At 41.5% G+C, this 17144-nt stretch overlaps 1 protein-coding gene across 2 annotated transcripts in view; it reads right to left on the reverse strand.

The window, feature by feature from the left end:
• LOC139411362 (cadherin-8-like) overlaps positions 1-17144 on the reverse strand; it is a 73025-nt gene that overhangs the window by 24930 nt on the left and 30951 nt on the right. For both annotated transcript variants that reach the window (XM_071157637.1, XM_071157638.1), the window contains one exon: positions 2893-3012. In XM_071157637.1, the coding sequence (XP_071013738.1) occupies positions 2893-3012 (120 nt within the window). The remainder of the gene's footprint in view (positions 1-2892; positions 3013-17144) is intronic.

The raw sequence follows: 17144 nt of genomic DNA on the forward strand, positions 1-17144 counted from the left end.
AAGTGTTGTTTAAAGTTTGCCACAAGCCACATGGGAGACACACCAAACATGTGGAAGAAGGTGCTCTGGTCAGATGAAACCAAAATTGAACTTTTTGGAAACAATGCAAAACGTTATGTTTGGCGTAAAAGCAACACAGCTCATCACCCTGAACACACCATCCCCACTGTCAAACATGGTGGTGGCAGCATCATGGTTTGGGCCTGCTTTTCTTCAGCAGGGACAGGGAAGATGGTTGATGGGAAGATGGATGGAGCCAAATACAGGACCATTCTGGAAGAAAACCTGATGGAGTCTGCAAAAGACCTGAGACTGGGACAGAGATTTGTCTTCCAACAAGACAATGATCCAAAACATAAAGCAAAATCTACAATGGAATGGTTCAAAAATAAACATATCCAGGTGTTAGAATGGCCAAGTCAAAGTCCAGACCTGAATCCAATCGAGAATCTGTGGAAAGAACTGAAAACTGCTGTTCACAAATGCTCTCCATCCAACCTCACTGAGCTCGAGCTGTTTTGCAAGGAGGAATGGGAAAAAATGTCAGTCTCTCGATGTGCAAAACTGACAGAGACATACCCCAAGCGACTTACAGCTGTAATCACAGCAACTTAAGGGGGCTGAATAATTTTGCACGCCCAATTTTTCAGTTTTTGATTTGTTAAAAAAGTTTGAAATATCCAATAAAAGCAAAGCACCCCCACACAATCATACCTCCTCCTCCGTGCTTCACGGTGGGAACCACACATGCGTAGATCATCCTTTCACCAACTCTGCGTCTCACAAAGACACGGCGGTTGGAACCAAAAACCTACATTTGGACTCAACAGAGCAAAGGACAGATTTCCACCAGTCTAATGTCCATTATTCATGTTTCTTGGCCCAAGTGGTTTCTTTGCAGCAATTTGACCATGTAGGCCTGATTCACGCAGTCTCCTCTGAACAGTTGATGTTGAGATGTGTCTGTTACTTGAACTCTGTGAACCATTTATTTTAGCTTTCAATCTGAGGTGCAGTTCATTCTAATGAACGTATCCTCTGCAGCAGAGGTAACTCTGGGTCTTCCTTTTCTGTGGCGGTCCTCATGACAGCCAGTTTCATCATAGCACTTGATGGTTTTAGAGACTGCACTTGAAAAAAAAACGTTCAATGTTCTTGAAATGTTCCACATTGACTGACCTTCATGTCTTAAATTAACGATGGACTGTCACTTCTTTTTGCTTATTTGACTTGGACTTTTACCAAATAGGGCTATATTTTGTATACCACCGCTACCTTGTCACAACACAACTGATTCTTTGAAGAATCTTAAACATAAAATATATTTTGATTTGCTTAACACTTGTTTGGTTACTACATGTTTCTATATGGGTTATTTCATAGTGATAATGTTTTCACTATTATTCTACAATGTAGAAAAAAATAAGAAAAACCCTGGAAGGAGTAGGTTTGTCCAAACTTTTGACTGGTACAGTATATACAAAAACAAGGTTTATGCAGAATGGACCTTATTGACTGCAGTGGCAAAGTGCAGAATATGAACAGCTCAGGGCAAGGATAATCCGCTCAGAAAACAGAGGCCGGTAGAATAATCGAATAAATAATCAACACTTAATAAAGGTCTGCTTTAGCCAGACACACTTGGCATATTATGCCAGATGGGGGTGGAAGGGAGGGGGGATTTAGACTCTATTATCAGAGAAATAACTTTTACGCTACACTGTCTTGAATAAACGTTTTTTACACTACGCAAATGACTTTGAAGCAGGTAAGAACAACTCTCCCTAAAAGAAGTGCTCACACACACACAAACTCACACGTATGCACTTCAGTAATCCTCTGTTACTCACTCTACTGTCATCTCTGTTGAACATCGTTAGCTATTCAAATTAATTCCTAATCACGGAAAAGGATGGGAAAGACAAACACTCATTTCCATAGATATTTTCTAGGATTTTTTTCTACCGTCCATTAACCAAGTGATGGATTGGGGCATGATGTTTATTTATTTATCAAATGCCTTTAATTTCCTTCATGGTGTTGGAAGTGTCAAATGGATTATAATGTTTGTTTTTCCCTTACCTTTTATTTGTCATTAACATTCATTAAAACATCTGGCTCACTTGAATGAGCCATCTGCATGTGCTCAGTAATCATGCAAAGCGTACACGCTGATCCTCAAATTGTCCTTTGATAGATAGATTCAATATACCTTCTCCATTTTATTGTGGTAGATGTGAGTGATTAAAATGCATAATATTGTTGAGGAGGAAACAGGGTTTCTACATGTAGAAATATGTCTTCATATGTATTATGTACATAGAGTTTTGACGTTCTTGGAGCTTGTTTATTGTATGTTGTTTTTCCAAATTGTGAGCAGCTGATTTCCATCTCATTGCTTATTAATGTAATTTCACCATTATTTAATCATGTTGCTTACAGACACACTGTTAACAAGTCGGCTGAAAATGCAATTAGGAAAACAACAAAGTCAAGGTTGAAGAATAAGCAGACGGCAGATGGAATTAAAAAAGATAGCACTGTCATTTATATGTAACAGTCCTTGAATATCTTGTCGGGAGTTATATCCTCAAAATGCAAATATAATCTGTATGCTGAGTAATTGTCTATGTATGGATAATATGCATTCGATCTGTAAATGTAGCTGAAACACCACTTGTTTTGACTGCAATCGAATCATGAAAAAGGAGTGTATCTGTTCAGGGTCAACAACTTTACATGCCATGATCCTGAAAGTTACATTTATTTTGCACTGTTGAGGAAAGAGCTGCAAGTAAGCATTTCACTGTACAGTTTACACATGCTGGTTCCTGTACATGTGACGAATACACTTTGATTTGATTTAGTATTTCACCATGGCAATCCACTCACCAGTGTTGGGGTCTATGGAGAAGTAGGGCTGTCCTTCCAGTATGCTGTACACAAGTTTAGCACTGTTTCCATAGACTGGGTCATCTGCGTCTGTTGCCGTCACCCTAGTGACTGAGGTACCTGTATGTGAGAAAGGGCACATTATTAAAAATAGAGTGGACTTCTGACACCCATAATCACTCCTTACAGCTAGCTTCTCCCCTTGTAATCTTCCTGGTCCCACTATAAAGCCAGAGGCACTTATTGGTAAGGTTAAAGACAAGCTTATTGCCAGACACATGAATGACACAGCATACTGTGCTACAACGTCCCAACAGAGAACACTATCATACAGTGAAGGCTTTGAAAAATGAACAATAAAGAGCAGGGCTGATGCTGATGCCCAACTCATCATTAGTCTGTGGCTCAGGTGGGAAGAGAATAAAAGGAGGAAAGCTGTTCGTAGGAAAGCAACTTGACAGTACAGATGGTATGGTAATTTTTTTTGTAAAATATGTTCTCAGGTGTTCTGACAACATCGGTAAATGTTCATGGTTACAGAAGGCATCAGGCCTAGCCACAGGTATCCAGGCCTGTTGTCTGCAGGAGACAGAATGGGTCATAGTGGGGGACAACACTAGTTAAGGCCACCTCTGTGCCTGTCATTAGGCTGTGCCATTCATCTGGCACAAACAAAGTAATAACACCAGGCCAGTTTAACATGGTGCTTCTCAGTTTTAATATAAGGATGCTGACTTTTTTTCTATTCTAGTTGATTTCTCTGCTGATTGTTGTTAGGACCATTGAAAGAAAAGTTGTGGAATACAGGTGGAGATGTTTCCCTCATGCAGCTGCTGGCAAGGAACACACAGTCTGTTGGCCCAAACTCCTCTGTTGTACCTTGTATTACCTGGCTTTGAGGCTTGGCAAATGTTTTTGAGGCTGAGAGCATGAGTTGTGCCTTTGTAGATACAGACATTCTGCAGTTCAGAATATGTGGTGCTCATCATCTGTTTTACAGGTACACTGAATAATATTCTCATGAGCCTGTTCATATGACATGTTACAGAATAAAGACCCACTCCAGTAGAATTTCAAGACTGTTTCATGAGAGAGGGTCATTAAATATTGCACATGTGGGGAATGCATTTCCTGTTTATACAGCCCAAACATGTCAAGCAATGATTAATAGTAACCCTGTCCTCCCTTTTACAAAAGCAAAACAAAGCATATAGACCATCATTGCACTTTGACTCAAAAACCTGCTTTGCTATTGCTACCCAATTATTTCACATAGAGAGCCTCAAGTGGCCCTTTGAGACATGTGTTTGTTGGTAATGTATGTGCTGTGATGACCCTTACTGCTGCCAGGGCTTACCTTTACATTTCATACTGCTTATTATTTCTAAGGCTGTGTGTGTGTGTGTGTGTGTGTGTGTGTGTGTGTGTGTGTGTGTGTGTGTGTGTGTGTGTGTGTGTGTGTGTGTGTGTGTGTGTGTGTGTGTGTGTGTGTGTGTGTGTGTGTGTGTGTGTGTGTGTGTGTGTGTGAGAGAGAGTTTGTACATGTATGCGTGCTGGAGATGGGCTACGTTGTATCAAGCCCTTTCATGACATTTTATGCAATATCATTCATATACACTGTTTTCCCTGTGGTCGAAAATCACAGAACAGCTTCAAATACTGTTACAATACCAGAACTGTAGTAAACCTAGATTAATTGAAAGTGTCACAAAGTCTTTGTTTAGGGAATGGGCAGGGAATGTATGGAACTAATACAAATGAATTACAAATTAAGTACTATTGATGTATTCAACAACACAAATTAATCTATTCCTGCAAAGCTGGTTGAGAATAATATATATGGTATATGCTATAGGTATTTGCCAATTGTCAAATGAAATTAAGACAGGACAGGAAATTGCTCCACTTTTCAGAGATAATAAGTCTTATCTGCCTAAAAGTTAAATTGCTAATACTACAATGGCAGTGGGAAAATGGAGCCATATTTGCATTTAATTATGAAAGCACCTTCATACTTCTGATTGCTTGAAAGGTGTGTCTGCAGCAAATAGCAAATCCAAACTATGTGACAATACATAGGGATTGAAGTGTGGAACAAAACAGTGGAACTAGTGGGCCATGAAATAGCCCCCTCTACCTTTTTCCTTACAGAGGTGTACATTCTCCACTCCTCTGATAAAAAAAAAATATGAGGGATTAAAAAAGCTTCTGTTTGGCACGGTTTCAAATCAGTAAAGATTAGCTTGTCCTTCCTGGATATTGTACCGAGAATTCGGGGACACTCATGACTGCAGAGTTGGATGCACCTCTGGGCCCTTGGTCGAGGAAACTCAATTGTGGGAATATTGTCTCTGGTTTGATTTGATGCCTGTAGCCCACCGGTGCAATTACAAAGATGTAATACCTATCAACTTTAGGAGATGAAAAATAACAATCGCTTATAAAAATGAAATTCCAAAGCTGATTTGGGTCTGTGACAAAACCTCTGCAGGTTAGAGGCCTAAATCGACTGATGTGTGCAGTCACACTACTGAGGTTAATTCTCAAACAAATGTCACTTACAGTATGTGGTAGTATCTGAACTACCTTTGAGATGATTGAATGAATCCATGCTATTCCCCTGTCTAAAGACATGTGCCATGGACTTTGTTTTCTTCCAGTAGCCCACAAACACCCAGAGATGCTACAGGTTGTGTTCTTGTGGTAAACCTAATGTAATCTCATTAATATTAACTAGAGTACTGAGGACTTATTGCTACACAAATTATGAAAACAAATGTTATGCCCACAGGTTATGAAACTATTAAGCAATTAGGAGGTATGGTCATGGTCTTTATGATGTGAAAGCTAGCGTTTCAAGAGCAAGGGCGGGATAAAGATGTTGGGGTATATCCTTTTGTCTCATCAGATGAAAAACTAAGAGGGCACCTCCCATTTATTGTGTACACTGCTACAGTGATAGAAAATCAATAGGAATCTTCCTTGAAAACTGGAGAGGGGATAAATCCAGAGGCTTAGTGATGTCAGTTGTGGCACTGTGGCAGTGGGAGTGGGAGCTCTTGGTTAGTGCAATGGCTTTGTTTCCCAGTGTCATAATTGTTTAAGTCTTGCCAGGGACCCATGAGGCTAACAGGACGCCAGACAGGCTATCCTGGTTGGCTCGCCACTGACAGTGAGGGAGAATGGGGCTCTGTGGCCACATGTACATGTACGCAGTCACTGAGACATACGGAAAGTAGTATCCAACTCTAAAACCTTGGATACACCAGTGCTGTTATCTCACTGTGTCTGCACTGTGGGGTGCACATAGACTAAGGTGTCTGTCTCCAAGAACACCATGCTCAGTGGTTAGAATGGCAGAATTATTCACGTCTTGCCTCATCGAAATGTACCACATTTTCTATCTGAGATTGCAAATAATATACAAATAAATATTATGAAAAGAATGTCCTTGAAAGAATTACTCATTCACATCTTTACATATTTATACTCAAACGTATTGAATAATACAGTATGTGGATTAGGTTTCAATGACTCATCAGGTTGATGAATGGATGTTCCCCAGGTCCATCATCTCCTCTGGTTTCTAGGTCAAATCAAATGAGTGCCAGTCCTCAACTGGCTGACCGGTAGTCAATGGTCTATGAATGCACTAGCCTTGTGACAAGAGAATGACCATGTATTGATTGCCATCAGATAGATATTGGCACTGTTATCTTTTGTGGCTATGCCGCGATAAAAAAATTGCTCATGGTCAGACTAAGAGACTCATGTGGATTGGCTAGCTTGCTGTGGTGAATGCTGCTGCTGTATGACCCAGTTGATTGAAATGCATAGACTGGGAAACACATTAAGCACTGTCAGGCCTGTTGTCAAATGAAAATAGCAGGCCAAAGCTCTTGAATATAGAAATAGGATAAACAAGGTTCAGTAGACAACTGTAGGTGCAATGGCATACTTGGAAACCTACCAATGTATTATCAGAGTTGTCAACCAGGTTCTATATGGGTTACACATGAACTTTGAGGCAGATGGATCTGATGGAAATTCTGAAACAAATCAATATGGAAATGACTTGAAAGTGTCAACTTTGTCATCTGCCATTCAACATGGAAGTCCAATTTCCCACCCAATGTTCAATCCAGTATGATTTACAACTAGCACTGTCATTGAAAATGGTGTCACAGCACATGCCATATTGCTCATAAGGAGACATGAGCATGTGGTAAAAGTCTGACAAGAAATAATAATCCGTCAGTAAAACATTGTCTCCCTCAACAGATCCCTCATCATAACCCTGGTCATGCGTACTAATGCTTAACATTGTGTGCAAGTAGGGCTACTTTAATGGATATGAGGAAGAAATGAAAGACAGCACGGTCAGGGCAGTCTGAATCTATGAGGATCAAAATCCATGTGTTTACATCAAAGAAGTGTTGAATATCAGAGAGATACTGTGTAGGCCCAGACAGGAAACTAGAGAATATCCCCCCAAAAATTGCTCCCCTGAGCCAGTGATGGATAGGGTACGTCATGCTTGTGAAGTGTAAGGGACTGTCACACATAACCACTTACATTGTCATTTTTGCAGTACAATTAATGGTATTTTTCTAAGACACAGAGGAAGCCTTCACTGAGAAACTAGAAGGGAATGTGTGTGTGCGTGCGTGCGTGTGTGTGTGTGTGTGTGTGTGTGTGTGTGTGTGTGTGTGTGTGTGTGTGTGTGTGTGTGTGTGTGTGTGTGTGTGTGTGCATGTGTGTGCATTTGTGTGTGTGTGCATGCGTGTGTGTGTGTTGTAGGGGGGAGTGACAAGGAAACCTTACATAACAAGCAGGCTGTGGAGTGTGAGCCGTGACAAGCCGTTTACAGGAACCACAGGAACAAAACAATTAAGAGTGTCCTTTGTTCACCGCTGATGGCTGTGACATATGCCGCCATTTTAAAGTGTTGTGTCATTGATTCACTTTAATTAGTTCTTAGGAAATGTGTGCAACATGCAGATAGTTCAGGGAAGAAAGTTAGAGACAGAATGGGACACTTCACATATTTAATTGCTCCCAGGACAGATATAATGGCTGGGCAATAACAAATGAAAAGTCATGGTATATGTTCTAATGAATATATTCATCCTGAGTAAGTGACCATAATGGTGTTCTTTCCAATACTCTAACAGCAAGGGGTGTAAATATTTAGTACAAATTATGTTTTTGAAAAACAAGTTACAATATGCTGTAGGAACTGTTCTGGAAAGTGATAGTGTGGTTAAGGTTTATTCAATAGACTGAAACTGGCCATGGTCAACAGAGACTTGAAACCAAGAATGACAGTGTTACAATAATGTCCAATGCACTACACTGACACAGACAAATAGAGTGTAGCACACTGTTTTTACATACCTATATTTGCATTGTAAATTGTCTTTGTCTTGTAAAATGTATCCAAATGACCCCTACGTCGCACTACAACGCTGTAGTCAAAGGTCCCATAACCTGGGGGGCAGCAGCTGAGGGTGAGCCTGGGACTTTTGAATGGCACATAGGACCAACTACCACAGGTATAACCTTTAACATGGGTCTGACACCTACTAGAGAAATGTATCAAAACATGCACCTTGTACTCAGAGGCAATGTGAGGGTAAGAGGGAACACCGGAGAACCTATCGTTGAGTCAAAAGGGTTAACATGCTTCCCGGAGGAATCTGAGAGGTAAGACCAAAAGCACTGTACGTGACTTGTGACTCAATGTATCAGTCAGGCATATGGAGTATTTCTACTGCCTCCTGACGAGCAATCCATCATTGGGAACACACAGAAGCTTGTGGGCACTTACACTACGTCCCTATAAAATGCATACGCACGCATACACACACACAAAAACACACAACAGATGGATCTCACAAAGAAGAGAGCAAATACAATGGAAAGCGCCTCCAAACTCCAAGTCATCTCCTGCTTTGTTTACACTCCGTGAAGTGAGGTGAAATTTTAAAGGGCAGCCAATTACCCAGAAGCCCTTATGTGAGATAGTCATACCTGTTCACTGACTGGTGCTGGATTGACTACTGTGGACACCAGCCTATGACTGTGGAGAAACCACAGACTGGTTAAATCGATACTCCGGTGTAAGGAGCAATGCAACTGTCAATATTTTACTAACAGTGAAACTGGAATATGGCACTGTGCTGCAGAAAAAACAAGCCAAATACCAACAAGATCAGGGAGGTGAAGAAGAAAAACACTCCTCAAATAATAATCATCATCTACACAACATATAACAGGCTGAGTGCTGTTTAAAGGTTTCCACACACAGGTTAGAGAAGTGGTGGAGAAAGCATGAGCAGAGGCAGTGTAACAGAACATTGGCTTTTGTTAATGGGACAGGCATCTGTGAGGATCACAAAGGCTCCACATACAGGAGATTTACCACTTGATCTCACGTTCTTATGTTTCTTTTTCAAATGACCTTGCTGCAAGGACTTTTATGCCTTCCCTTTATTCTCTGCTGTGATTGGATGGGCATCTTTGCTCAAGTCTCTGCCACCTTGATGAATGTGTTTCCCTCCCATTTATGTGTCTGTGTGGAATCCCCGCCACCAGCCATGCCACATGAATCTTCTACTGGGCCCGTTCAGGAAGTGTTAGCAGAGGAGTGACACTCTCAAACACACAAAAAAAAAAACTCATACACGTGTGTTTAATGAAGTGATACTCAGAAAGCTCTTTACTTTTGTGTGTGTTCTCCACTTGTGTTCTCCAAGAGGAGATGCATACTTAAGTTACTGTGGGTAGAATCATGGACCTTTTTCTTCCCTAGTAAGTGTTGACTTTGTGTACTGTCTTTAAGCCTTTTGAAATGACTATAAAGATAAAGTGTTTGTTTTTTTCTCCACAGGATGCAATCAGTGCTTTTTAATTTGGGAGAGCACGGTTGTGCGCCTGTGGGGACCAAACAACTAGGGTTTGTACCTATGACAATTAATAATGCAGACAGAGAAAGATGGGAGGGCATAGGTTCCTGCACTCACTGCTGAGTACTCTACAATCACCAGGAGCAAGAAGAGCATGAGCATAGACAACTGTTCCCCCAACGCATTCCTTCAAACACACACACACACACACACACACACACACACACACACACACACACACACACACACACACACACACACACACACACACACACACACACACACACACACACACACATAGGAAAGAGTTTGGGGGTGGAAAACAAGTGAAATATAGTGAGAGAGATACACAGAGATAGCGGGGAAAAGAGGCAGGGAGTAAAAAGAGGGAGGCTTGCAGAGCGAGAGGGAGAGCTGTAGAAAAAAAGCCTCAACGCAACATTACATATCTGCAGCTCTCCTCCTGCATAATTAATAGGTGGAGCAATATTTTGAACTGAAGAATGTCTGTGAGAAAGCAACCTGGCACCCCAGCAGATATGAATAAGCATTGCCAATGCTAGGGTGCGAATTAGAACACTTTCGCATTCAGCAATCACTCCCCGCCTCACTCCCACCCATCATGCAGCCTTTAGGTTTCCCTGTTCACCTCCAGTCAATTCATAATAGGGTTGGGCGGTATCCAGATTTTCATACCGTTTCTGCACTATACTAGGGTACGGTATTACCTAATGTGCACACAAGGGGCGCTATAAAAATAAAACACTAAACAATTTAGGCGACAGGGATCTTGATCCACTAGGGGATTGCATATCTTTGCTGTAACCAAGAACTTTGATCTTGACATCTAGCCACTAGCTAGCAAGTTAGCAAACCAAATGCATAGCTGGAGCACTGAGCTGGATATCAATTATTTGACACATCTTAGATTTCTTATAGTTATACTTAACGTAAAGTTATATTCAGTGGCTTGCTCCCAAAACCGAAAAAATAAAAACATATATATACAGTTTACAATCATACCATCAATTTCATAATACCCCAGCCGGTAAACAGTACAAACGGCCTAATTCATAATATGCTCAATAAAGCTGCATTCTCACATTGTCATCTCTTCCATGCAAATATCAATAATGTAAATGAGCGTCTGCTTCCAACTCACACTCTCAAACACGTAGATCCCCTGAACGCAGCTCACTTTCCAGCCCACTTTCCGGCTCACACTCTCAAACACGTAGATCCCCTGAACGCAGCTCACTTTCCAGCCCACTTTCCGGCTCACACTCTCAAACACATAGATCCCCTGAACGCAGCTCACTCTCCAGATCCCAATCCCCTGAATTCTGATCACCCGTTCACACACCTGTATGTCATTATCACACACTACTTAGTTCAGGTCTTTGCACCCCATCATTGTGAGGTATTGTTTGTTTAGTGACACACTTCTATGCAGAGCACTGTTTTTTCCCCGTAATTTAATCCTCCTGTGTATGATAGTTTTGTAACTAGCCTTTTCCCTGCCTGTACTGTTGCCTTTTTGGACCACCTGTGTATGACCTTCTGCATGCCTCTGGACCCAGCTACCTGCCTCCTCCTGTGGTCCTTTACCAATAAACACCTGCTGCGCCCTGTACTTGAAACCAGCTCTCTGTCTCCCATTGTGTTCATTACAACATCAAAATATACATATATGTTAGGAAGGTGACATGAGCACCTCACTGTGTTTTTGCATGTGGGAACTGGACTACGCTTGCCAGCTAAATTAAGTATGTAAAAAGCTAGGCAGCATAAATGTAATGTCAATGTAAATCATATGACGGCAGCTACGGTATACACTGGGCCTTGATTAGGCCTGTAGTATCACATATAGCATGTTCCATTCTCAGCATGCTCTCCATTTCTCCCTTCTCCATCATGAGAGGGATAATGTCAGTGTCGAGCATCGTACTGATTACCTTGTCAAAGGGGATCAGTCGCATCACTCCAGCCGACACAATGCTGCCCAGACCCATTAGCACTGGCCTTGGGTGTTTATGTACCTTCCTCTCACCACAAGAGCTGCCCGGACAAAAACACACTTCAGCTCATTCATTTCCCTCTCTTTTATCACATGTTGTCTCTTATCTCTTCTTCGTTTTTTTGGGATTCATGGCCGGGTGACTTTTGAAAAGCGCCAGTCGGGGGTTTTGTCCTTCAGGTCATTGAGCTCTTTACCATTCATCCGCAGAGCCAATCTTATGCAGAACATATTGAAGGGCATCATTACCTGGGAGCCTGTAGTTTTTGTTCACTCACCAAGGAAGACCAAGCTGAGGTATTAGAGAGGGAGAGATCAGGCTCAGCCACACAGGGGAGCAGGACAAATGACACGCAAACAACAGCAAGTTTGGAACTGCAGGGCACAGTTGTATTAATGCAGTTGTTGGTATGTTAGGTGTGCCACAGAGTGCATGCTACATTGAAAGCCTACATACCGTATGCTACAAAGAACAAATGCCTTAGGAGGCTTTGAAAGACCAGAGACTCATCATATTACATGCATAATTCAGAGTTACGCTGGATAATAAATAACGTGATGAATAAGTCATGTGTGAGTCAGTGTGTGTGTGTGTGTGTGTGTGTGTGCGTGTGTGCGTGTGTGCGTGCGTGCGTGCGTGTGCGTGCGTGCGTGCGTGTGTGTGTGTGTGTGTGTGTTCTTTCATTATTTTGGTACAACCCGACAGATGCGGCAGCTAGGTGATTGATTCAATTGAATGATGGCAGAACCAGTCCAGACATGCCTGTTGTCTCTGAATATTCACACTGTTTGTCTGACAAAACAACAAATTCCCAAAACTTGAAATTGTTTTCCCTCATCCAACAAGCCATATCAAAAGGCTGTTTCAGAAGAGGAATATAGATTTGTATGTAAGCATAGGTAACCATATGGAGAGAGAGAGAGAGAGAGAGAGAGAGAGAGAGAGAGATAGAGAGACAGACAGAGAGAGAGTGAGAGAGAGAGAGAGCGAGAGAGTGAGAGAGAGTGAAAATGTGCGAGAGAGAGAGAGAGAGAGTGAGAGAGAGAGAGAGAGAGAGAGAGAAAAAGGACACTACAAATGCAGAATGAGGTGAAATAGAAGGAGCAAGTTATTTACAGCTAGGCCCAGCTTGTCTGTGATGTCCCCTCTGCCTTGGACTCCTGTCCTATCCCTATTTAGCAGCACCGAATGGGCTGGCTGGGCTGAGAGAGTCACTCCAGGTTCACTGGCCTGACCCCTGCCTCAGCTGAGGCCATGGGCCTTCTACAGCACCGTGCCTGGCCTGCACGGCAGATGTGACTCTGTTATGGCCCAGCTGCACACAGTGTTAAAGGCCCACAACCTCCTGCCTCCATGCCCATCTGCCAGAACCTAGAGTCCTGAATCAGAAAGCCGAGTCACACCAGACAGAAGCCCTGTACCAATGTTCTCCACCAAGTTGTTACAGTTGAAGACCATGGTCTAAAAATGTATGTTTTCAAAGATAAGACTATGACCCTCCAACTAGAATTGACAGCAAGATCAACGTTATACGACAAAGATCTGATCATGTGTTTGATGTCATCAAGCAAGGAAAATGTATAACACATCTGGCCTAAATGGAGCGTGGAATGGTATCAAAATAGCCCTGCTGTCCTGATATGAATCTGACACCTGTAATGTGTTGAAATATTGTGTGTAAGAGCATCTCACAGTTGACTAATGTAACCCATACTGTATCTGGGTCTTCACCTATGTCCCTTCGCTTTTTTCACTTGTGATCGATATCTCTCCTCACATGCTTTGATATAAAAACGTGTTATGTTTCACTCTGTATATGTTTCATTTATGAAGTTGTGTTAATATTAAAATGAGGTGTCTAATGTACGTATACTGTATGATAACGTGCCCAATGGAAGTCTGCATGTAGCACTCATTTCCATACGTCTCTCCTTGATCAAGTCAAAATCAATGATGACAACTCTTTACTTATTTCCCAAGCTGCCATCATTGATCAGTGCACAATCAGAAATATCATTAGAGCCACAGACCGTGCCTGTTAGTCCTGTTACCGATGTTCATAATAACTTTCAAAATGCAAATGAACTCCAGGTAATCTATTAATGTCACTTCAATTTCATGTCTTTGCTCCAATTTAGCAGATCCTGACACGTTTGCACGCCTGGTGCTTCTGTACACAGGCTCATTTTACAGGGGGTTGAGAGCGGCCGCGCTGCGAGGAGAGGAGGGCTGAGGAGCGACATGCCATCTGTCTCTCCACCAGTTTATTAATCGCCTTGATAATGAAGCAGGCACAGGCAAGGCTCCCGAGGCTTCACGTTGGAGTTTTAGGTGGCAAAACAACTTTCCAAGTTTATTTCTCTGTGTAGCAATTATTGTCATTCACACCCTTTCTTTGGTAGAGAGGAGGGTCGGACGACCTGATTCTAATTACCTGAATCGTCACTTCAAGCAGACTCTGTAATTTAAACTACATCACAAACCCTTGTTAGCTCCAGAAGGCAGGGAGCTCTATAATTCCAGCGTATGGTTGTAGGACCTAGTGGGGGAATTTGCTTGCTTGTCTTGGCCTTAAAGTCAAAGACCCCATCAACAAGAAAACAGATCCAATAATCCAATGAGATTTGTCCAATCCGTGCAAATGATGTACAATTCCCCTTGTGAGAAGACCTATACCAAGTAGCAAACTCATTTAGAATTTAAGACAAATTGAAATAAAGAAATATCATGAATATAGATACAGCATTTTCACACTTCCAGTATCATAAAATGAATGGATGAGTATAGTGTATTAAATATTAATAATATAAAACCTTTAACAGGATATTTGGTGCTTGTTCAAAAATGTATTTGCCCACACTCAAAGGCTGATAGGAAGATGTAATAAAAATGAATACGACAGACACCCCAATAACGTCCCGTTTGAGATAATGTTGAAGACATGCAGTCCGGTATGAAAAATACAGAATTCCCCCCCAAAAATGTTGTTCTCTAATGTCCTCTTAGAATGAGATCATTAAGTGTTACTATCAGGGAACCAGATCAGAGTAAGATAACAGGAGAATCTCCTATAGGTTGAATGCACACAAGTCAAATAAATGTCATGACGTGTACTCTGCACTCTTTTGTCTTTCAATGGAGAATGTTAGTACACCAATAACAAAACTAAAACTGTGAATGGTTTTATTTGATTGGTTACTCAATAAATGATGTAATATGAAGCGAACAAAGCTAGGATTCTTATCCAGCTCACCTTCAGAGAGAACAAGGCATTCTGCTGCATGTTCCATTAACCTTCGTGTTCGCCTGCACACAGGAAACATGAAGACCTTACCTGCACACGTCACCTATATTTTCTTCTCGTGGTAACTGCCTGCCAAGGTTGTGATGACACTGGGGCATTGTATAGCCTATATTTGAATGTGTACAATGAGAGGCATGTCAGCCCAAACATTTTAAAAGCTAACCTTTATTTGATAAAGCTCCAAATAACAGCTTACAGTTTTGGAATTGACCTTTTTAATACTTTTGAGTTACATGTTTTTGTCAGAAATCCAACAGTCTCTACGTTAATAAGAGTTTATTTTCCTCTGTTTCCGCAATAGACTTTATTGGAATTTCAAAGCACAACATGATAATAGAGAGTTCTATATAAAATCTCATTTTAGTGTGATAGAAATTAAACACAAAAGATTGATGAATATGAGACGGAAGATGAAAAAAAAAACACTGAATGTTTGTTTCTGTCTTTATGTCCAGAGCTTTTGATTCCTTCCATAACACCACAACACATAAAAACTTAACAAGACAGAAACAAGTCCTTTCAAAAACCCTTTCAAGCTAACAAGAGAACATTGGTGAATGTTTAATTAATCAGCAGTGATACAAAAAAAAAGAAATAACAAAAGCCACCAACTTCCATTTTTATATTGTATTCCCATTGGCAAATTCCAGTCTCTGCAGTCAACTAGCACTTTGCTTTTCACCCCACTACTAGCAATTCCCCTCACTTCACTGTCAAAACACATGGATAAATACAATGAGCATTTCAATTGAGAACAGCACACTCCAGTTAATTCAGAAGCCATTCAGACCCCATGACTTTTTTTCATATTATGTTAAAATACAGCCTTATTCTAAAAATGATTAAAAAAATAATAATTCATCATCAATCTACACACAATACCCCATAATGACAAAGCGAAAACAGGCTTTTAGATTTTTTTTGCAAATATATTAAACATTTTATTTACATATATATATACATATATATGTTTTCAGACCCTTTGCTATGAGACTCAAAATTGAGGTCAGGTAAGTCCTGTTTCCATTGATCATCCTTGAGATGTTTCTAGAAATTGATTTGAGTCCACCTGTGGTGAATTCAATTGATTGGACATGATTTGGAAAGGCACACACCTGTGTGGAACCTATATAAGGTTCCACAGTTGACAGTGCATGTCAGAGCAAAAACCAAGCCATGAGGTCGATGGAATTGTCCATAGAGCTCCCAGACAGGATTGTGTCGAGGCACAGATCTAAGGAAGGGTATAAAAGAAATGACTGCAGCATTGAAGGTCCCCAAGAACACAGTTGCCTCCATCATTCTTCAATGGAATAAGTTTGGAACCACCAAGACACTTCCATGAGCTGGCCGCCTGGTCAAATTGAGTAATCGGGGGAGAAGAGCCTTGGTTCGGAATGGTCACTCTGGCAGAGCTCCAGAGTTCCTCTATAGAGATGGTTAGAACCTTCCAGAAGGACAACCATCTCTGCAGCACTCCACCAATCAGGCCTTTGTGGTAGAGTGGCCATACGGAAACCACTCCTCAGAAAAAGGCAAATGACAGCCCATTTGGAGTTTGCCAAAAGGCACCTAAAGGATTCTCAGACCATGAGAAACAAAATTCTCTGGTCTGATGAAACAAAGATTGAACACTTTGACCTGAATGCCAAGCGCCACGTCTAGTGGAAACCTGGCACCATACCTATGGAGACGCATGGTGGTGGAAGCATCATGCTGTGGGGATATTTTTCCGTGGCAGGGACTGGGAAACTAGTCAGAATTGAGGGAAATATTAACCAAGTTAAGTACAGAAAACCTGCTCCAGAGTGCTCAGGACCTCAGACTGGGCGAAGGTTCACCTTCCAACAAGACAATGCCCCTAAGCACAAAGCCAGTTCAACGCAGGAGTGGCTTCGGGACAAGTCTCTGAACGTCCTTGAGTGGCCCTGCCAGAGCCCGGACTTGAACCCGATCTAACATCTCTGGAGAGACCTGAAAATAGCTGTGCAGCGACGCTCCCCATGTAACCTGACAGAGCTT

Source organism: Oncorhynchus clarkii, chromosome 6, assembly GCF_045791955.1.
Source record: "Oncorhynchus clarkii lewisi isolate Uvic-CL-2024 chromosome 6, UVic_Ocla_1.0, whole genome shotgun sequence".
NCBI classification, from domain to species: Eukaryota; Metazoa; Chordata; class Actinopteri; order Salmoniformes; family Salmonidae; genus Oncorhynchus; species Oncorhynchus clarkii.